Source organism: Solanum stenotomum, chromosome 7 (assembly GCF_019186545.1).
Source record: "Solanum stenotomum isolate F172 chromosome 7, ASM1918654v1, whole genome shotgun sequence".
NCBI lineage: Eukaryota > Viridiplantae > Streptophyta > Magnoliopsida > Solanales > Solanaceae > Solanum > Solanum stenotomum.
The window spans coordinates 1025698-1048657 of record NC_064288.1 but is presented as its reverse complement, the minus strand read 5'-3'; the positions used below and the strand labels follow the sequence as shown (position 1 = coordinate 1048657).

General features: G+C 32.5%; 2 protein-coding genes across 7 annotated transcripts; one reads left to right on the top strand and one right to left on the bottom strand.

Annotated features, from left to right (window-relative positions):
* Positions 1-702: 702 nt before the first annotated feature.
* LOC125871833 (beta-glucosidase 11-like) lies at positions 703-6042 on the top strand. Its single transcript, XM_049552514.1, has 13 exons — positions 703-960; positions 1059-1122; positions 1934-1989; positions 2545-2620; positions 2713-2784; positions 2931-3018; positions 3107-3362; positions 3515-3630; positions 4205-4425; positions 4914-4936; positions 5025-5112; positions 5650-5740; positions 5824-6042. Exons 1-13 carry the CDS (start codon positions 805-807, stop codon positions 6026-6028), a joined length of 1512 nt encoding a protein of 503 aa, XP_049408471.1. The 5' UTR covers positions 703-804; the 3' UTR covers positions 6029-6042.
* A 2189-nt stretch (positions 6043-8231) lies between these two features.
* LOC125871004 (beta-glucosidase 11-like) lies at positions 8232-22755 on the bottom strand. 6 transcript variants are annotated; one of them, XM_049551578.1, is made up of 14 exons: positions 22447-22669; positions 21382-21445; positions 20872-20927; positions 20728-20803; positions 20558-20629; positions 20361-20448; positions 19998-20256; positions 19807-19922; positions 19499-19719; positions 19252-19280; positions 19070-19163; positions 18853-18943; positions 18364-18506; positions 17539-17680 (listed from the first exon to the last, which is right to left on the bottom strand). In XM_049551578.1, exons 1-14 carry the CDS (start codon positions 22612-22614, stop codon positions 17592-17594), a joined length of 1566 nt encoding a protein of 521 aa, XP_049407535.1. In that variant the 5' UTR covers positions 22615-22669; the 3' UTR covers positions 17539-17591. The 6 variants fall into 6 exon arrangements, with proteins under 6 accessions (XP_049407532.1, XP_049407533.1, XP_049407535.1 ...); XM_049551575.1 differs by lacking the exons at positions 17539-17680; positions 18364-18506; positions 18853-18943; ... (6 more) ...; positions 20558-20629; positions 20728-20803 and adding exons at positions 8232-8459; positions 8568-8658; positions 8766-8853; ... (5 more) ...; positions 10177-10248; positions 10339-10414 and having other exon boundaries at positions 22447-22755; XM_049551576.1 differs by lacking the exons at positions 17539-17680; positions 18364-18506; positions 18853-18943; ... (9 more) ...; positions 21382-21445; positions 22447-22669 and adding exons at positions 8232-8459; positions 8568-8658; positions 8766-8853; ... (8 more) ...; positions 10682-10745; positions 11036-11234.
* Positions 22756-22960: the final 205 nt, after the last annotated feature.

Sequence of the window (22960 nt, the reverse complement as noted above, 5' to 3'; positions counted from 1 at the left end):
AATTAATTGGCATCTATTTATTAAGCATACGCCAATAATTTCATTTTTATGAAATATCACCATCATTCAAGTTTTAAAAAGAAAATAATTGATACCTAAGGTGTGTTATAAATGATAGTAGTTCAAAAAGAAAAATAGATCAAATTTTCTATCTGAAATATCATCACCATTCAATTTAAAAAGAGAACAATTGATAGTTAAGATATGTTATAAATGGTAATAGTTCAAATAGAAAAACAAAACAATTTTTCTATTTGAAATAACATTATCTTTCAAATTTAAAAAGAGAACCGTTGATAGTTAAGGTGTTTTATAAATGATAATAGTTCAAATAGAAAAAAACAGAACAATTTTTCTAATTGAAATATCACCATCACTCAAATTTAAAAAGACAACAGTTGATAGTTAATACTCCCTCTGTCCCAATTTATGTGACACTTTTCATTTTTCGAGAGTCAAACAGTTTAAATTTGACCAACAATTTACACATGAAATCTTCAAATTTTGTGAAATGAAATTTATATATTTATAAACTAAGTAAAAAGTACGTAATTGACAATTCAAAATATCTAAAAGATGTATGAAAAATTTACGATCAAAGATAGACTTGTTTGAATCTCGAAATCAAAAAAGAGCCACATAAATTGGGATGGAGGAAATATGTGTTATAAATGATAATAGTTCATATAGAAAAACAGAACAACTAATAGTTAGAGCGAAAAAATCACAAAAACAAATCTGTTTTTTACTATATGGTGTTTCAGAGTCTAGTGAAGAAGACACTAAAGTATTGAGGGTACAAGAATGATGATGCTCCAAAATTTACAATCCAATTTCAGTTTTTTGGTGCTGATTTTTTCTATCCAATGGTTACTGGTGACAGTCTTATGTGTGGACAATTATAGCAGAGGTGACTTCCCTCCTGGCTTTGTTTTTGGTGCTGGAACTTCTGCCTATCAAGTCAGTTTCAAAAGTTTTTTTTTTCCTTTTTTTTGATAGTAATCAGATTTAATGTTCATTATTTGATTGGTTTGGTTTGGTTATTTTTGAATAAAAAGGTTGAAGGGGCAGCATTTGAAGATGGAAGGACACCTAGTATTTGGGACACTTTTGCTCATGCTGGTTTTGTTTCTCAAATCTTTTCAATTCTGCTTCTTTATTGTCATATGAACTTTAAGGTGTATGAAGTTTCATATCTGATTTTTTTAAGCAGAACGATAGAGACTTCATTTAACTTAGGTTGATTTAGGCCCTACGTCAAGATAATCCTATCTTTGAAATACTTTGGTAATGCTCCTAAATAATGAATCATTTGGCTTTGCAACCTTTTTTCTCTTTCTGAGTTTCTGTTTCAATAATCTTGAAACTAGAGATAGTTGACATGTATTGTTCGCTTTGGCCTGATTGACTTCATGTATTTGTCACTTAGAGCTATGTCACATTGTTAGAGTGGATTAGAGTCTCGCATTAGTTGGAGAATGGATTAATTGATGGTTTGTTTATATTGATTTAGGCAGTCCTCCCTTTATGAGAGAGAGAGCTTTGGGAATTGAATTAGACTTATGTGTCATATTTTTACATGATATTAGAGTCATGTTCATTCATGTTTGTGCTCCTGGTCCGCGCTTCAGTTGGGCCTTGTTACAGTGAGTGACCATCTCATCTAATAGTTTAAGATGTTAGAGAAAGTACACTTTTATTATTTAATTATATCCTCAACAGGCCCGAGTGCAGAACATTGTTATACTACTACTTATAGCCATAGGTCTATGTTTGATCAAGGGGATATACTATTTTTGGACTTATCATATGTATTTGGAACATTTCTTTCTTTTACAAATTTAAAATCTCTTTATCAGGAAACAAATGTTGTGAGTTAGATACTTAGATTAACTGCAGATTGGCATATGATATTTCAAGTTTTTGCTTCCAGGTTTTTCCGGTGGAGCCAATGGAGACATAGCATGTGATGTTTACCACAAATACAAGGTGAATACAATCACTCTGTTCTAATCCGAGTCTTTTACTTCTTACTGATCGCTATAACGTAATATAACAAAATTTGGTATAGTCAATACTCAATAGTTTAGACAGCGATAAAATGGACAATTACAACGTGCAAATTATAGATGTAGAATCAATAACATGCCTGTTAAGTTTCAAGTTCCTATCTTTCAATTTTCTCAACAACTTGCCAAAGAAAGCATTTGACTCAGGCTCTTTAAGCTTTACTCTTGAATTATATTTGTTTAAGCATCTTATAGTTGATCTTACATAGTTTAGGTCCTTCACACGTTAGCATAATGCTCCTTAGTGTGGCTACCTTCGAGTGTCTTCTTATTGGTGGTTTATGGCTACGTTGCTCGGACCTCCAAAGATGTACCTTTTATTGGAGGATCAGACGTGCAGCTGTCTACATTTTTGTGGAGTCCAAGCAACATACTATGTTTGTTCACTACATTTTGTAAGGAGTTGGTAGCATTATAATACAATCAGTTTTTTCATTAAGAAAGTCATTTTGAGTTCATCAATTTTTTGTTGCAGGACGATGTCCAACTCATGGTTGACACTGGCTTAGAAGCCTACAAGTTCTCTATTTCGTGGTCTAGACTTATTCCTGGTATGTTTAGCCCCTTGATGCTACATGAAAACACCTCAGATTATTTTTGTTTATTTCCATCCCCTTTGATGCCGTGTTTGTTCTCTTTTCAGGTGGAAGAGGACCTGTAAATCCAAAGGGTTTACAATTTTACAACAATTACATTGATGAACTTATTAGCCACGGTCATAACTACATTTCTTTGTGACCATGCCAACGTTTAGAAATTTCAGTACATTTTGTCGATTACATATAATAGCAAGAAATGAAAAGCAAAACGCTGCACTTCCGAGTGAACTAAAAAAGTCATTCATATCTTTCAATGTTGCAGGTATTCAACCACACGTTACACTATTTCACAGTGATCTACCGCAGGCACTTGAAGATGAATATGGAGGCTGGTTAAGCCGAAAGATTGTGTAATGTCGATAGACTCATCTATCAGTTTGAGTATAAGGACACTTGGATATGATTAACTTCAACAGTAGAATTTTCTTTTGATTTTAGGAAGGACTTCACGGCATATGCAGAGGTATGCTTCAAGGAATTTGGTGACAGGGTGATGTATTGGACCACCATTAATGAGGCCAATATATACGCGATTGGAGGTTATAATAATGGCTTCACCCCTCCTGGACGTTGTTCCCTGCCTTTGGTAGTTAATTGTTCTAGAGGGAATTCATCTACTGAGCCATATATGGTTGTTCATAACACATTACTTGCGCATTCATCTGCAATGAAATTGTACAGGAGAAATTACAAGGTAAAGATTTTAATCTAGAAGCAATAAATAACTTTCATCTGTATTATTATTTAAGTCGCAATGATTTAGCATTTTAGGCTCTGAGGTTATAGTTTGATCAATTTTACTACAAGACTTGTGCTTACTAATGACAGCGAAATTTTGAAATGCAGTCCACTCAACGTGGTTTCGTGGGATTTAATATATATGGTATGTGGTCCGTTCCTTATTCAAATGCAACCGCTGATGTAATTGCAGCACAACGAGTAAATGAATTTTATACTGGTTGGTAAGTTTTAGGATTTCATTGGCTAATTGTATTTGCCACACATGTAAACTCTTGCCTTATTAACTACCACATCAATCAAAGTTTAACTTCTATATACTGATAGTGTAAACGTTCCATACACTATCTGGTCATTTAAAATAAAGGTACTAGTAACCTGTAAATTAAGGCAAGTAACCTTTGATAGCATGTTAAATTTATTTATCCTGCCTTTGCAAGTAAAGTATTTTTCTTCCCTATTAGTAGTCGTAGCATTACTCATGTAGTTTCTTGTTACTAGATTTCTGTTGCTATCTGCCACTTCTTGTACTACTATTGTCGTATTTTTTGTTGTAGTTACTCTTCAGAATGTTTGGTCATGCTTTCTATAGTATCTTGCTGTGGTTTCTTCATTTTTGTTACTATTTCCTTCTCCGAATTTCTTTGAACTGTTTTTTCTTGAACCGAGGGTCTATTGGAAACAACCTCTCTACCTCCTAAGTCCTAGGTAACTAGACCCCACTTTGTGGGATTACACCGAGCATGTTGTTGTTTGCAAGTGAGATATTTGTTTACAACAATTAACTTTTTGCTGCAGGATTATGAACCCTTTCGTATTTGGAGACTATCCCTCTATAATGAAGAAGGCTGCCGGGACAAGAATTCCAACCTTCACCACATATGAAGCTAAGCTAGTTAAGGGCTCAGTTGACTTCATAGGACTAAACCACTATATTACTGTATCTGTGAAGGACAGGCCTTCCAGCATTGAAAAGCATAGCAGGGACTTCGGTGCTGACATGGCGGCAGAGGTTTCACGTATGAAATTCAGTTCTTACTAAATAATCACGAATTCTGACCATTATGTCATACCCAGCGTAATCCCACAAGTAGGGTTTAGGGAGGGTGGTGTGTATGCAGCCTTACCCCTGCCTTGTTATGTGAAGGTGGAGAGGCTGTTTTCGATAGACCCTCGGATTAAGTAAAAGCATATCAACAAAAATACAAGACTGTAGCAAAAGAAGTCATGTTGAAAACAATGAAAAAGAGTACAGTAGCAACGACAAAATAATACGATAACTGAAGCAAAGGAGACAACAAGTAGTAATACTAAAATCTAAGAGTAAGATAGTAAGAGAGTAATAATAACAATACAGAAAAGGGAACTAGACAATACTTGGCCTCCAAATTTTCCTATCTAGAGTCATGTCCTCGGTAAGTTGCATAATCTAGTTCGTTATCTGCTTATGATGGATTAGGTGATATGAATGAGCTTGCTAATTTTATCTTTTTTTGGGTTTCTGCAGTTGAGGCATTGACAGCAGATCAGGTGAGGCATCTAATATAATAAAATAAGTTCTAATGTGATATTTCGAGATTATATATTCTGTCGCTTAAATATTGTCTCATGACTTTAGTATCCAGTGATGCCTTCTGGTCTTTATGAACTTCTGGAGTATCTTAAAGAAGCTTATGGAAACCTGCCGATTTACATTCAAGAAAATGGTGAGTCCTCGCCAATCGCGTCCCTCTCTTTTGATTTATGCACATCCAATTTCTGAGTTTTTACACCTATGTTTGTTCTGGCAATGTTTGCCTTAGTTCATTTCATATAAAACAAGATGCCTGTTATATAGCTAGCTTTTGTTATGGTTTGCTTTTTCTAAAAATATGATGGAGTTTGTAGTTTCCTCTGAATTCTGAATGTAAGGTGTTACGGTCCCCTGATATGGATCTAGTAATGGGATGTTGCAAGATGAAATCAGATATTTTCTACTAACGACCTTATGGTGCTGATTCGTTAATAGAAAACCTACAAACTCTTGGGCTAAAGTGCTCAAAAGATTGGAATAATTTTCTGCTTGTCGTTCCATTGAATTCAAATAACTTTAAATACAACATTAGTGGATTAATCACCGTTGGTAGACTAAACGGATGGTAACATAAGGATTTTAGGCTGCAAACATACTTACGTATGTTACTTTTCTTCAAATTCCTGAAATGTAAAGTATTACAGATGCTTAGAATGATTTGCTTTGGCAGGTCAAAAGACTCTACGAAATGGGACACTAAATGACACGCCGAGGATAGAATATATGCATGCCTACATTGGGAGTGTTCTTGATGCTGTTAGGTACCCTCTAACAACTAGTTATTGACTGTATCTGTTGGCTTTGTTAAAAGCTTTTCTTTTGCTCACTCTCCGTGATAATGCAGGAATGGATCGAATACTAGAGGGTATTTTGCGTGGTCCTTCTTAGATGGTTTGGAGTTACTTGGTGGTTATGTACCGAGCTATGGACTCTACTATGTAGATTTGGACGACAACGAATTAAGAAGGTATCCAAAGCTTTCTGCATACTGGTATGCCAACTTCTTAAAGGGAAAAGAAGTTCAGTTTTCCAAGTTGAGGACAAACTAATTCCTATCTACAAATCCTAGGCTATATTGGATAGTGCACGCCCACACTATTTTATTTTATTTTCATTTCATTTTACTTGGCCTATATTTTAAAAAAAAAAAAAAACTCTTAAATGGTATGAAATTGAATAAAAATGTTCATCAATAATTTGATCCAAAATATTCATGCAACTAATAGTTTCATTCGAAAATATTTATGTTGTTAATAATTTATCTAAAAATATTTCCATTTGGATCAAAAACATTTTTGCCTGATAAAAATTTTATTTTAAAAAAAATACATTATATTTTTATTTCTTGATCTTGTTCAAATTAAAGTAGGATAAAACATTTGCTAACATATTCTTTGATTTTAAGATTAATATGAAAAAGGGGTCAATAATAACTCCATCGACTATACTTTAAAGATATTTTGTGTTTTAAATTAATGTAATAATTTTGGAAAAAAGGACAAATATACCCCCGAACTATCACAAATGGTATGTTAATACCCTCCGTTATACTTTAAGGTTGTATATACCCTTACCGTCAATATTTTGGATCATCTATACCCTTAAGACTAACAGATTGACACATGGCATCATCTAAATAACTAACCTGATTTTATTTATTTATTTATCCAAAAAATTTGAAAACCCACCCATTTTCTATAATTTACCCACCCATGGCCCAAATTAAAATACCATGGCATTTAAAACTAGAAATAAAAAAAACATAGCTTTTCATCTTCATTAAAAATCAAATAAAAGGAAAAATGTTCTTCAATTCATTTTCCAAAACTCACAAACAGAAACCCAGAAGCATTATTTCAATCAAAATCAAGAAAACCAATTTCATTTTTTTTTTGTTGAAATCAATTTATTATTTGTTGAAGGGGGTTAAGAAAATACTACCACCATTGATGGACTTCAAGCTTTAAAGTGGGTCTACATTCAAATCGAAAATTTCAAGCTCAAATCAATTTGTTATTGTTGAAAGGATTTGAGAAAATACTACCACCATTGGTGGACAAAGCTTCAAGCTTTAAAGTGGGTCTACAATCAAATCGAAAATTTAAAATTCAAATCGATTTGTTATTATTGAAAGGTGTTGAAAATATTTTTGAAATAGATGATGTACAAAACACCCAATAACCTAGATTCCTACAGTGCTAAATGAAGATGAAGATTTTTTATTTTTTTTGGCCAGCAAGCATAAAGCTATAAATTTAAAGAATTCGAAAGACACACGATTGACATAACTTGTCGGGGATGTTACATGTTGAAGCTGAATGGAATATGGAAGGTACAATGTTTGAAGTGAAAGTGATGAAAAAAGTAGTTTTAGTGCACAAGGCATCTTCTTTTTTGAAAAATGAGTTTTTGATTCCATGGTAATGGACTTATGGTGGGTTGAGAAGAATAAAGGGATGGTTTTTGATGAAAATGAAGAGTGGATTTTGGCACCACCCATTTTGGTTGTGGGTCGGATAGATTTTTAATTTTTGGGTAAAAAAATAAATAAAATCGGGTAAATCATTTAGATGATGCCACGTGTCCATCCGTTAGTTTTAAGGATATATACAACCCAAAAGAATGACGGTAAGGACATATACATCCTTAAAGTATAACGAAGGGTATTGACATACCATTTATGATAGTTCGGGGGTATATTTGTCTTTTCATGTTTTATGTTCTTATGATTGTTGTATTTTAAATTTAAAACTAAGAATTATATCACCAAATGTTTATCCTTTTTTAATTCAGAAAATATTAAGAAATAAAATATTTTTTATTTTATCAGTAAAAAAAGGATTTTATCGTTATCTAAATAAAAATTAATGATAGATTACTATGATCTTACCTTACACTGAATTATAATATTTTTATTATGAAAAGAATGTGTGTGTTTTTTTAAAACAATAATATGTTTATTAGGAAAATGTCATTTTGACCCAACAATAATACAATACAATACATTGTCGTTGATGGTGTATTGACATCTCACTAGCCATAACGGATCCAAGGATGCATATATAAGGTTTGCAATGTATTCAGGGCAAATCCCGGCTTTTGGACATGCATTTGTCTTTGAGGCTATAATTCGAAAAATAAAAATATAATGTCTACGTATCCTTGTACAAGGATACGCGATCAATCTTATTTGCAAAAGTTTGCAACAGAGAAATTTGTGAAATCCCTAACTGTGATTGTAAACACAGCATTGAGAAAAAAGATACTCATTGAGAAGAATGAAGTAGTTTATCACTATGTTTGTAGCCTTTTCCCTTCAAGAAATTAGAGTACCAATGTGCAGAAACCTTTGGATATCTTGTTAACTCTTTGTCATTCAAATCCACATAGTATAAGCCAAACGCAGATTCATACGCGTTGAATAACTCAAAACAGTCTAAAAATGACCATGTGAAGTAGCCTTTCACATTTGATCCATTCCTACGAAGTAAAAATACGAAGAAGTCAAGGGAGTACTTCTGATGAACACCTTCGCGTCTCTCATTAAATAACAAAATGTGTAATGTGAAGACAGGGAGAGGGGCTTACCTCACAGCATCAAGCAAATTGCCAATATAAGCTTGCAGATATTCTATCCGAGTTGTGTCATTTAACGTTGCATTTCGTGGTGTCATTTGACCTGCAAAACAAACAACACCAGGCTTTTTAGAATACTTGTTTTATGGTAGCCTACGCGTATAAAACAACACGATTGGGCTTGTTTGTGTGTGAATGAGAGGAACGAACCATTTTCATGAATATACATAGGTGGATTTCCATAAGCTTGTTTGAAATATTCTAGTACTCCTTGCAGACCTGGTTCTGTCACTGAATACTGATACAGAACAAATTGTCAATCGAAAAATAAATAAACATAAACAAGGTAAATTGCACACATGTCGCGAGCCTCACCTGGCCTGGAAGTGTACCACCATTTTTCACTGCATAAATAAAGAGATAGAAGCATTAAGTTTTGAGATCAAACAAAGAGAAACTGGCGTTGGTTCACTCGACCAAATTTAAGCTGAATAGTGTCTTCTAATGACAATTAAATGGATCACGTTATGTTTATTTTGATCGATGCATTAGTCATTTGTTCTTACATATAAATTCAAATGCTGAATCGGCAGTGAAGTCTCTGATATCATTTTCCAGGCTGTTAGAGCTGTCTTTAACGCGTACTGTCATATAATGATTCAGGGCTATGAAATCTATAGCCCCTTTAACTTGCTTAGATTCTCGTCTCGTGAATTTGGGCAATCTAGAACCAGCATTCTTCTTCATTATATCGGGATAATCCCCAAATATCAATGGATTCACAAACCTTCATTGAAGATAGGAACTTTATTAGACGTTAAATGTTTGAGATAGTCAAGATGTAAATAAGCTAAGAAACTTCTTCATCTTACCAGCCGAGGTAAAAATCATTAGCTCGTTGTGCTGCAATTACATCAGCTGTTTTATTTGTATAAGGAAGAGACCAAAACGCAAAGAGATTTAATCCAACAAAACCATGTTGAGTTGACTGCATTGGAGCGCGTACACACTATTAGCAAACATTTGGGGATCTAGTACACTAGTAAATAGTAATCGCGATGTTTAAAGAATCACCTTGTATTTTCTCCTGTAGAGTCTCACCACAGCTGAATGCGCGAGCAGTAAATTATGACCTGCTATGTAAGGCTCAGTTGATGAGTTACCAATAGGGCAGGGTCTCATTCCAAAGGGCGGGGAACAATGATTTGGAGGGCTCATTCCATTATCATAACCGCCTAGAGTGAATACATTAACCTCATTCAAGGTAGTCCAATGCAAAACTCTATCACCAAATTCCTTGAAGCACACATCCGCATAGGCAGTGAAGTCATCGCTAAAAGGAAAACCATCAACAATCATGTTATATCATTCCAAATGTGTAGCAAAACATGAACTAAACTAAATGTACTCTTCTGCATCACACATTATCTTTCGACTCATCCATCCTCCATATTCGTCTTCAAGTACTTGTGGCAGATCACTATGACATAGAGTAACGTGTGGTTGAATTCCTACAAATTAAGGAAAAATAAAAACACAACGGAGTCAATCAGATAAGCCATAGATCATTTCTCAACTCAGAAAAAATTAGAACTAGTGCTTATGGAAATGTGATCTTTACCATGACGGACGATTTCATCAATGAGATTGTTGTAATACTGCAATCCCTTAGGATTAACAGAACCTCTTCCATCTACATAGAAAGCGAAAATCAAGTATGAGAAAGAAAAACAAAGTGTATAACAGAATCATATGTACTAAGTAAATGAACAAAAGAGCTTACTAGGAATAAGTCTCGACCACGAAATGGAAAATCTATACCCTTCCAAACCTGTATCAGCCATGAGTTTTACATCTTCCTGCAATAGACAATATTTAAAGGCAATCATATTAATCATCAATTATGTGAACTCGAAGTTAAATTGATCATGTTTCCTCTCCTGTACCTTGTATTTATGGTACGCGTCACAAGATACATCTGCAGTAGCGCCTCCATATCCACCTGATGAAAATTTAGGCATGGAACTTGTACCATTTAGCTACAATTGTACCTCTATCATAACGATCTTCGAAAATATCTTTTTATTTAGTACAACTACAATCATAAGTGACTAAAGAGAACAAACCAGCATCAGCAAAAGTGTCCCAAATGCTTGGAGTTCTTCCATCTTCAGATGCTGCACCTTCAACCTTTCATCAAAACGAAACACGAATCAAGTAATTACTCTCTACTGTATTAGCTACTAAATTTTGTATATCCATATAATAATCGGACTTAGCTTAGAAGTTATGGATTCACGTGAATTAGTAGCTTTTGAACAAACTCTGCATATGTATTATGAAATTCACTAGATATAGATAAATATTTTACTGTGAACTCAGTTATTACCGTATATTATTTTACATTTTGCAAGTTAACTATTGTTATTGGCGTCAGTGTATATAAGTTAAATCGTACATTTTAAATAAAAGTTACTGACTTGATAAGCAGAAGAACCGGAACCGAAGACGAAAGTATCAGGGAAGTCTGTTCTCCGGACGCCGAAAACTAGAACCGGAAAAACAAGCATCACCGCCGTGAATATACGTCGGAGCTGGTGGTTCGTCGGAATTGTCATCCTTCTTCTGTGTCAGTGGAGCTGCCGGCAGCCGGCTCTGCTTCTTAATTGGCAATTATTAAGTACTCTTGTAGCTTCCGTAAAGCTTGTTATAGTAACATATCTCAATTTTGTCTTATACAACTATAAATTTACAACTGGATGAAAATGTTATTATAGAGAAAATTAGCAAGGTGGAAATTTTACGGAAAATACTTTATTCACGAATATTTGTATGAAATTCACCAAAATTTGATGCGTGTCAGACATTTTCATTAAGAATATTTCATAGGTATATTTCGGAATTCAATAAACTCTTCTAGTAGAAATTAAGAATCACAATCAATAAAGATTTTATGAATGAAAAATCCAGCACTACAAGATATGAAAAAAGATGAGAATCCTTTTTTTTTTATTTTAAGATGATTTTTGTTAATTTTTATTTTTATTTGTGAAATTTGCATAAATAGCATAAGAGAAAAATATTGCAAAGCATTCTTTCTTTTTTTAAAAAAAAAAAAAAAAAACTTTTGATGATAATAGGGTTCAAAACCAACAACGTTAGCCTGGAAAAGCATTTTCATAGCCCCTTTCTTACCACTGAGTCGTAGTCAATTTTGTTAGGAATCACAAGTTAATATACATATATATTTCTTTAATTTTTTAATACAAATATAAAATATACGAAAAAATTATTAAGCTCATTCAAACCCCACTTAGTTCCACTCTTNAAAAAACTTTTTTCATAATAATAGGGTTCAAAACCAACAACGTTAGCCTGAAAAAACATTTTCATTGCCCCTTCCTTACCACTAAGTCGTAGTCAATTTTGTTAGGAATCACAAGTTAATATACATATATATTTCTTTAATTTTCTAATACAAATACAAGGTGTACGGAAAAATTATTAAGTTCGTTCAAACCCCACTTAGTTCCACTCTTTATCAAACATCCCAAATATTGAAAAGTAAACAAGTCTTTAAGACTAATGAAGAATTGCCTTAATGAATTGTTAATAAAGGGCGAATATTTAGGGATTAATAACAATAAAGAATACGATTCAATTGTCAAAAACAAACGCTAGATTTAAACAAAAATTAATAGTCACTCAATGTTATTCAAAAAGGAATGAATCTAGCTAATAATATGAATACTTCTTTTTGTGATACTAGAATCATTTTTACAATAATTTCTTCATCGGCATGGGACATTTCATTCATCATCACCCTTTTCACGATACGTGCATATATTATGATACCATATCAAATTAGCTTTAAAAAAAAAGAATTATCTGAGCCTTATAAGAAACGCATTTTATTCATTCACCAAGGTATGATATTTCATTTATTCATCATTAACTATCACTATATACAAATCGTGAAGGACTAAACCACTAGAATTAAGTACAAAACTTCAAAACAGGTCATGATCAAGTTTAATTTTTTAAAATTGTTTTTAACCTAACGATGAATTTAAACGATATGATACAATAGAATTCAAATAACAATCAAAATAAACATTGCATTGAAATAAAAAATAAAATTATACTACATATTTAAATAATTTTTTTAATATGATTTGAGAATATTCCAAGTAAAACAGTTAAAACTCAAAACACTTTAGACATAATAGACATCGACACATTATAAAAATAATAAATTTTATATAGTGCATAAGTTCCGACCCTAGTTGATAGCAACTCAAGAGAGTCCCACATTAATATTATAATCCTGTATTTCTATGTTATGCTGATTTAATAACCTGCGAAAAAGTATTTGGAAATTGAAATAATGACTTTTTACCTGATCAAATTTAGGCCATTTTTTTATGGCTATTTAACATCACTAATATTTGATATTACTATAATATCTATCATCATTGCATAGAAGTTTATTATAAACTCATTTTTGTTATTATTGTGGTTGTGATCATACTAGACAATAATAATGTTTTGGTGCTACATGAATGAGTCGATTTAGCAACACTTATTAGTGGAAGCAATCGAATATTTAATCAACTTTATACACTTTTGTTTAGCACTCTCTTGCTCTTAAGAGATAATTTAAACAAGAACAACTATCCAAAATACAAAATGCTCAAAATGGGTTGAATTATTGGGTCATCAACCCGCTTAAATACTATTGAAAAAATTACTTGATTGAGTACTTTTTAATAAATAAATACTGATTTTAGCGATATTTTTTATTTATCATTATTTATAACAATATTACGGTATAGATGTATTATAAGTGTTTTAAAATATATTATGCTTGTTTGGTAAAAAAAATAATTGAAACAATATAGTATAAGTGTATTAAAATGTGCAATAAATATATTATCCATCAATAAAACTTGTATTATATAATTTTTATAAATAGTTCTATGTAATATATATTAAAACTGTATTATAAGTGGGGAAAAATGATATTACTACAAATGGAAAATATTTTCTTAATATAACATATTTATGTAAGTTTTTCATTATTATTTGGATTGAAATGGATTGAACTGAAATGAGTTATAAATCGGATCATAGCCCCCACCCTTATTCTTACTATATTTTAAATTGGTGAAATGGTCTGATAAACCCTTGTACTTGAATGCGTTTGTATTCTAAACTTTTTTACTCTATACTTTATCAATTGGACCCTTAAACTTATTAAAACACAATATTTGAAACCCCTCTGACCATTGACCAAATCTATATGGCTTAAATATTGTTGAGTTGGAAAAATGTGTGAATACACTCGCTTTCAAGCGCGTAAATACACTATATTTTATTTTAAAATATTATTTTTTATCAAAAAAAAAAACTTATTTCTTCATTTACCCACTCCCACCCCACCCCACCCCAATTTCTCTTCTTCTCCAACATTCTTCCCATGAGTCCGGAACCTAAATAAGCCACAAAAAGATAAAAGTAACCAAAGTAAGCCACTATTCTAATAAGTAACTAAAATAGGCTTAGTGGAAGAAAAAAATTTGTTTTATGCAATATTCCAAACGTTTTTCGTTAGTCTCATAACATGTATATTTTAATAGATAACGGAACTATTTTTTACACTTTGTAAAGTAAAAGTTTTTCTTACACTTTATAAAGTGGAAGAAAAAATTATGTTTTACAAAGAGAAATATTTTTCACGTTTTGCATTAAATTATATCTCTTTATGAAGCTTTTGCAGTGTTTGTCATACAATTATATTGATTTGACATATCATTAAAACGGAAAAAATTATTAAATTATGTAATTTTATTTTTTTATTTTGAAAACTCCTCCAAGCTCTATTTAAGGACATTTAAACATAGTACCTTCAACATCTTTAGTCTTCTATTTTTCTTCATTTCAATCACAAAAAAAATGTCTTCTAAACCAAAAGTTAGAGTTTCGATTTATTGGGATGGCGAAATTATACATGATCATAATTGTCTTTCCAAACACAATGCTAAATATTTAATTAATGTCCGATATCATAAATTTATTTTCATCAATTTATAAAAGAATGGGTATATAGTACTGATTATAATTTGATTATAGTCGAAAAATACCCTACTTCATTTTTGTCACAAGGACAAGTAAATTGTGGAGAGTGGATTATCTATAGTGACGAATCGTTGACCGACTTTTTGAGGGTTCCAAATGATTACATAGATCAAATCAAGTTAACACTTATGATACATAATGTAATAATTTTTTCCTTAAATAGAACTTGGAGGAGTTTTCAGAATAAAAATACATAATGTAATAATTTTTTCCGTTTTTATGATATGTCAAATCAATATAATTGTATGACTTAACACTGCAAAAGTTTCATAAAGAGATACAATTTAATGCAAAACGTGAAAAATATTCCTCTATGTAAAACGAAATTTTTTCTTCCACTTTACAAAGTGTAAGAAATAGTTCTGTTATATATTAAAATATACACGTTATGAGACTAACGGAAAACATTTGGAATATTTCATAAAACGGATTTTTTTCTTCCACTAAGTCTATTTTAATTACTTACTAGAATAGTGGCTTATATTGGTCACTTTTATCTTTTTGTGGCTTATTTAGGTTCCGGAGTCCTCTTCCCACCCCTAACCCTAAACTTTCTTCTCTTATTCTTCGAAATCACTCGTCATACACTTTCTTTTTCTTCTTCAACCTACTCGCCTCTTTGCAACAAATCAAAACTCCACCATTAATTTCTTTGTTCAGCCCCCATTTTCCTAAATTCTTAGTCTTTTTTATTGTAAAAGTTGAAACCATTGTTTGTGTTAGTTAGATTAAAAGATGAGGTATGATATGCATTAACGTAAAGGGTGATGGTGGGTATTGAAAAAATTGAAAACTCCATTGATAAGCTTGAGAAAGCTTGAAGAACAACAAATAGGTCTTATGAATTTGTGAAATTAATTCAAATTTCTGATTGAGGCTCGTTGGATTTGTATTAGTAAACTTGTAGTTGAAATTTCAAGTCAAATAAAAAAGAATTTCATTTATTTGGCATGAATTTGGTGCTTAAATTGTAAGAATATATGAAGGTTGAAGAACATGACTATTTAAAAAAAATCAGAATTTACAAAAATTAAATTTTTGATTTTTTGTATTTTCTTAATATTTAATTTCTGATGTGTCATTGAAAAATGGCATGGAATTACATGTGTAAGAGGTTGGATTACACACACAAAAATCTGATGAGAAAAATGTTTAAAATATAGTGTTTTAACGAGTTTAAGGGTTTAGTTGACAAAACGTTAAGTAGGAGGGTTTGAAATACAAACGCATACAAGTATAAAGGTTCATCAAATCATTTTGCCTATTTATTTTATTAAGCAAATAATTACTTTTAAAAAAATGATTTTCACTTTGTTCTCAAGTGCCCTAACCCAAAAGAAGTCCATTGACAGCCCCATTTGATCTTACAATTTCATCAAAACTGATATTAACATCAATAGAAGAAAACACTCAAACCCTACTACTCCTAACACTAAACTTGATACCAAAAAGCTTGAAATTGAAAGAAAAATCCAAGCTTGAAAGAAGAAAGATCAAGAAATATGAAAATTTCAAAGTGTATCTACAATTTAAAAGAGAGATAAAATTTTATTTTTTAAAAAAAAAAAAGTTTGCTTCTAAAGAGATAAAAAGAAACAATTAGTAGCATCAAAATCCTTCTTTGATTTCGATTTGAGCTTTCAATTTGGAGAAGTTTTTTTTCTTTCGTTTTCAATTATTTTTGTTGTTGGATTTTTGATGAACGTGTAGTTTTCATTTGAAAAGTGAGATTGCAAGAAAAAATAATCGATAATAGAGAGGATAGTGATATAGTAGGAGGGAGTCTTCTATTTTCCAAAAAGGATGGGTGGGTGGGTTTGAAGAAGAAAGGGGTTTTCTTTTTCTTTTTTGCCTTTTTTTTAAGGTAGGTTTTTTTTTTTTCTTTTTATACAATTTTAGTAACTTTTAAAATCAATTCACACTTTTATTTCGCGTGTGTAACACATATCTTTCCAACTCAGCTAAATTAATGCCACCTAATGCCGGTCAATGGTCAACGGGACTTAAAATTTCTATTTTGTTTGAGTTGAAGTGTCCAGTTGAAACTTTGTGGAATAGAAGAATCCAATTTACAATCCGAGTCAAGTATAAGGGTCCATCATACCCTTTTGCCAAATAAATATATAAAAATAGCATTGTGACCATTAAATTAATGAGATGGACATGACGTGGCTTTATCTTTTTGACGTGGATATGATATGGCATTCATGTCAGATCGAGTGAGGAACACTGGTTGACATAAGGGTTTAAAATTTCTATTTTTTTTAGTTGAAGTGTCTAGTTGAAATTTTGGAGAGTAAATGGATCCACTTTACAATCTGAGTCAAGTATAAGGGTCCACTAGACCCTTTTGCCAATTAAAAGAAGGGAGTGAGTTATTTAGGAGAAAGCTATATTTTATTTGATTTTGGGAATTCCATCCATAATAATAGGGACATATTTAAATATTTTCGTAACAGCAACGGTATATCTAATTTGATAGTATAACGAAGGATAAACTTAACTAATAAGTGAATGTGTAAGGGTATTTTTTACCCTTTTCCCTTGTTGATATGAGTAGCTGATCAAAGCAACACACTTGAATGAACTCCATGAAAACAAAATCTTTTAGCTTTGAACTAAGATACTCCTCATATATGTTGCCTCCAAAGATCAATCACTTTACTATTAGCATTAATCCTTATTACTCTTTGCAAGAATTAGCATAAAAAACTACTAACATTTGAAATAATCTATGTTGCTCAGACTCTTCAAAAATGGCAGCGGACGCGTGTCGGATTCTTCAAAAGTAGTGTATTTTTGGAGAATCCGACACGAGTGCAGCATCGAAAGTGAAGAGTTTGCTCAACTTAGAAATAATACATCATTATTGTGAGATACAAATGAAACCACAAATACTTATTGTGAAGAATGAAGTACTTCATCTTCAATCTGAAGAATTTCACTATGTTTGGAGGCTTTCCCCTTCAAGAAATTAGTGTACCAATGTGAAGAAAGCTTTGGATATCTTGTTAACTCTTTGTCATCCAAATCCACATAGTATAAGCCAAATCCTGAACCATATGCATCCAGTAACTCAAAACAGTCTAGGAACGACCNAAGTTTGTTTTCTTATAATTTGTTTGAGTACCTAGTAAAATGTTTTCCCATTTGAATTTAATTTGATATAGGTTATTTAATTTAGCGGGCCGGATCGAATCAAAAGAGGGGAGAGGGGGTGAATTATTTAGGAGAAAGTCGGTATTTTTGTTTGATTTCAGGAATTCCATCCATAATAATAGGGACATATTTGAATATTTACATAACGGCAGGAATATATTTGGTTCAATAGTATAACGACAGACAGACTTAACTAAGATACTCCAAATGTCAATCACTTCACTATTAGCATTAATCCTTATTACTCTTTGCAAGAATTAGCATAAAAAACAACTAACATTTGAAATAATCTATGTTGCTCGGACTCTTCAAAAATGGCAGCGAACGCGTGTCGGATTTTTTTTGGAGAATCCGACACGAGTGCAGCATCGAAAGTGAAGAGTCCGCTCAACTTAGAAATAATACATCATTATTGTGAAGATACAAATGAAACCACAAAATACTTATTGTGAAGAATGAAGAATTTCACTATGTTTGGAGGCTTTCCCCTTCAAGAAATTAGTGTACCAATGTGAAGAAAGCTTTGGATATCTTGTTAACTCTTTGTCATCCAAATCCACATAGTATAAGCCAAATCCTGAACCATATGCATCCAGTAACTCAAAACAGTCTAGGAACGACCACACGAAATAGCCTTTCACGTTTGATCCATTCCTAAAACAGAAACAGAACATCATGAATATCGTCTAAATATAATTGCTTCGTGGTTACAAGCATGGGCAGAGATGGAGGGTGCAAGGGGTGCCGGAAACATATATTGATGTATAGTAGATGTTGAATCCTCTTAAGCTTCTTCGTGTGTTTACTTCTCTGTATTTTGAATCATTTAGTGAAAATCCTGACTCTGCCAATACTGGACTTAAAAGTCTAAGATGACTTGTTGAGCATGTGGAGATTACACACTTCTGATCATTTAAGATCACTAGATTGCAACGACGAGATGCTTAAATGCTTGATATACTTGTTTTAAAAAACGTGTTGTGTGAAAAAAAGGGCTTACCTCATAGCATCAAGCACATTCCCAATGTAAGCTTGCAGATATTCCACCCTTCTTGTATCATTTAACGTAGCATTTCGTCTTGTCATTTGACCTGGAAAAATAAATCAGAGCGAGCTTTCTCAGACTTAATTACTTTAGGCGAAAAAAGCTTCTAAACCAACTTTCAAAAGGCTCAGAAATCCGGAGCATGACAAAGAGCGAGAGAGAGAAAGAGAACCATTTTCGTGAATATATATTGGAATATTGCCATAAGCCTGCTTGAGATATTCTAATATGTCTCCTAGTCCTGGTTGTGTCACTGGATACTCAAACTGAACAAATTGTCAAATGAAAAATTAAATAAAAGTTATATAAACAAGGCAAAGTCATCATAGATTCATGTATGTTCGCAAGACTCACCTGATCTGGTGGAGAATCTTCTTCGGTGTCTGTACAAATTCATAATGTTACAAAAAAACAACACAAGAAAGACGTTGAAGTAGTGATTTTTTTCATGTCATGCTAATATATAAAGGAGAACGAAGCTGATTGACGTCAGCAGCTTGGTAAAAGAAGAGAAGATTACCTTGATCACCAAGCTTAAGATGACTATTATGTTTAACTGTCAATCGAACAGATCAAGTTAAGAGTAAGTCGTTATTCTTACATATAAGTTCGAATGCTCCGTCAATGGTGTAGTCCCTGATTTTACTCTCAAGGCTGCTGGAGCTATCTTTGACATGTATTGTTTGATAATGATTCAGGGCTATGAAGTCTATAGCGCCTTTAACTTGCATAGACTCTTCTCGTGTGAATTCGGGCAATCTAGACCCAACATTCCTCTTCATAACATCAGGATAATCGCCAAATATTAAGGGATTGGCAAACCTGCATTGAAAATATGAATTATGACAACATTCCACAAGATCAGCTTGGTAAGAGATGCTAATAGACCAAGAAACTTCTGCATTTTACCAGCCTACGTAGAAATCATAAACTCGTTGTACTGCATTTATATCAGCTGTTTCATTTGTACAAGGAAGTGGTCGATATGCAAAGAGATTCAATCCCACAAAACCATGTTGAGTTGACTGCAGCGACACACTCACACTATCAGCAAAAGTTTGGGGCTTTAGTATAATAGTAGTTAGTTCAGAAGGTGCTACCTTGTATTTTCTCCGGTATAGTCTCACCGCGGCTGAATGAGCAAGCAGTATATTATGAGCTACTATGTATGGCTCGGTTGAAGAGTTACCTATGGAACAGGATTTAGCTCCGAAAGGTGGGGAACAATGATTCGGGGGTGTGATCCCATTATCATAACCACCTATAGTGAACACATTGACTTCATTTAACGTAGTCCAATACGAAACCCTGTCACCGAATTCCTTGAAGCACACATCCGCGTAAGCAGTGAAATCATCGCTAAAAGGGACACACAAAACAGTTTTTACACATTCAGTTAGATGTAAAAGAATACAGTAGCCAAATCATGAACTAAAATTAGAAGTACTCAATCTTCATCACACATTATCTTTCGACTCATCCATCCACCATATTCATCTTGAAGCGTTTGTGGTATATCACTGTGACATAACGTAATATGTGGTTGAATTCCTACAAAATATAATCAGACAAGTGATATATCATCTATTACTAACACGCGGACATTTAAAATTGAAATTGAAAATGTAAGAACTAGCACATAAGGGGGTCTGTTTTTAACCATGACGGAGGAGCTCATTGATGAGATTGTTGTAATACTGTAACCCTTTAGGATTAATCGAACCTCTTCCATCTACATGATTAAACAAAAACAACGAATGAGACGAAATATAAAGCTTATAACAACCTCATAGATACGATTGTACGAAGTAGTTGGATAATGTAGCCTACTTGGAATAAGCCTCGACCACGAAATAGAAAATCTGTACCCTTCCAAACCCATATGAGCCATGAGTTTTACATCTTCCTGCAAATAAACAAGCAGTCTAACTGATAATCAATTACATGAACTCAATGTTGAACTATCTTCCAGACCTTGTATTTATGGTATACGTCACAAGATACATCCGCGTTGGCTCCTCCATAAATACCTGAAAAATTTAGTGTTGGTACAATCTAGTGTCATTTGTTGCTGCAGTACGAACAGGGCATATACATTTTCCCATACTGTACCATAATAATCCTCGAAAATTATTACTTCCTCTGTCCCAATTTATATAACTCACTTTCCTTTTTAGTCAATTCCAAAAAGAACGATACATTTCTATATTTACAGACAATTTAACTTTAAAATGATCATTAACCTTAATGAAATGATTTAGACCACAAGTTTCAAAAGTTTTTCTTTCTTTCTTAAATTTTGTATCAAGTCAAAGTAACTCATATAAATTGGGACCGAGGGAGCATATGATTTAGCAAAGTGAATGTGATTACAAATCTATTAATTTAGCCTGCGAAAACTACCATAATAAGCAAGCTAAAAGAAACCATATCTTCATATTCTGAGATTAGTAAAGTAAACCACAAGGATTGAAGAGAACAAACCAGCATGAGCAAAGGTGTCCCAAATGCTAGGCATTCTTCCATCTTCAAATGCTGCTCCTTCAACCTTTCGATAAACGTACCACATCGTCAAAGGTGGAGCCAGGATACCGTAAGGGGGTTCAGGTGAATCGTTTGTTAAAAATTTACACTATATACAAATAAAGTTAAAATTATCTTTTATGCATATAAAGTAGATGAATTCTCCGCTTTCTTCATGTGTCAATTACCTTTTTATATTTTGACCCCACTTAGTAAAAATCCTGGCTCCACCATTGCACTTTGCACATAGTTTAGCATCAATTTTATAGGTATTTGCTAATCAGTAATCAACACTATACACTGAAAAACTCATGTATGCACAAATATATTTTCTAGTTATCTTATTAGCGTATTTATTGTGTAAATTATGATGCGCGTGAACGTATGGTCTCCCTGCATAACTAGGGATTTCATGTACTTATTATCTACATTCAATATAATATTATCTGTTACCACTTATATTCCAAAAGCTACTGATCGTTACACTTGGTTAAATATTAAGTTTTTATCTAGAGGAAAAGGAATCAATTCACATCTAAAACATATGTTTTAGAAATTCTAGATGGGTCTTTGATCAAAAAATAATATTCTTTTTATCTCAATTTATGTGATGTAGTTTGACTTGATACATTTTATCCTTAATGAAATGATTTATAACCACACAAATATCTATTACTTAATTTAGACGACAAGTTTAAAAAGTGTATCCTTCTTTCTAAAATTTCATCTCAAGTCAAAAGTATGAGTTACTTCGATTTCACACCAAGTTTAAGAAAGAAAGGAAGATTATTGAAACGTCTGATCTAAAATAAGTGATAGATTAAAAGGAGCATTTTTAAAGTTAAATTATTACTTAATAGTAAAATATGTCATTCTTTTTTAGATCAATTAAAAAGACAGACCAAAAAGGTATACTTTTCACATACATATAGCAATATTCTGCGAAGAAAATGTTGGATTTAGTTGAATGCATACTAAAAATTAAATAAAACAATCACATAATGATTGATGGTTAAAAAAACTAACTTGATAGGCAGAAGAACCGGCACCGAAAACGAAAGTATCAGGAAAATCCGATCTGCGGACATCACCGGCGCCGGAAAGTACTATAACCGGCAAGTTCGCCGCCGCTGCAATAATAAAAACAAGCAGTATTGCCGTGAAGAGATCCCGGAGCTGCTTCGCTGGCGGCATTTTTGTAATTTGTGTGCTGAGCTCTGCTACTATTCGGCATCTTATATATTAGTACTATTATTGTTTTCCCAAATTTTCAAACTGCAACAGTAATTAATTTACATGTTGTCATTTGTTTATGGAGAAAATGTATTAGTAGCAGCCACCAATAATTCTCACCTTCTCCATTAATTATTAATTTCATTTTCGAATTATTGACAATGTTAAAAATATCATTTTACTTGACTAATTTAAATACTTTCAATATTTGTGTTCATTTTTTATTAAGAGTTCAATACTGAGGCCACTTTCTATGTCATGTGGTAGATAAGGGGTGTATCTAAGTTTAGTTTTAGAGTCCGTTTGG

What these genes read in the sequence shown, in the direction of transcription:
- LOC125871004 (XM_049551573.1), bottom strand. Translation starts at nt 22,614, where the DNA reads ATGCCGCCAGCGAAGCAGCTCCGGGATCTCTTCACGGCAATACTGCTT. An exon ending in GTGGTCGAGGCTTATTCCAA is followed by an intron (nt 20,630 to 20,727) that starts GTAGGCTACATT and finishes TTAATCATGTAG; the next exon opens with ATGGAAGAGGTTCGATTAAT. An exon ending in AAGATTCTCCACCAGATCAG is followed by an intron (nt 19,164 to 19,251) that starts GTGAGTCTTGCG and finishes CAATTTGTTCAG; the next exon opens with TTTGAGTATCCAGTGACACA.
- LOC125871833 (XM_049552514.1), top strand. Translation starts at nt 805, where the DNA reads ATGATGATGCTCCAAAATTTACAATCCAATTTCAGTTTTTTGGTGCTG. An exon ending in CTGGAACTTCTGCCTATCAA is followed by an intron (nt 961 to 1,058) that starts GTCAGTTTCAAA and finishes TTGAATAAAAAG; the next exon opens with GTTGAAGGGGCAGCATTTGA. An exon ending in TGTACAGGAGAAATTACAAG is followed by an intron (nt 3,363 to 3,514) that starts GTAAAGATTTTA and finishes TTTGAAATGCAG; the next exon opens with TCCACTCAACGTGGTTTCGT.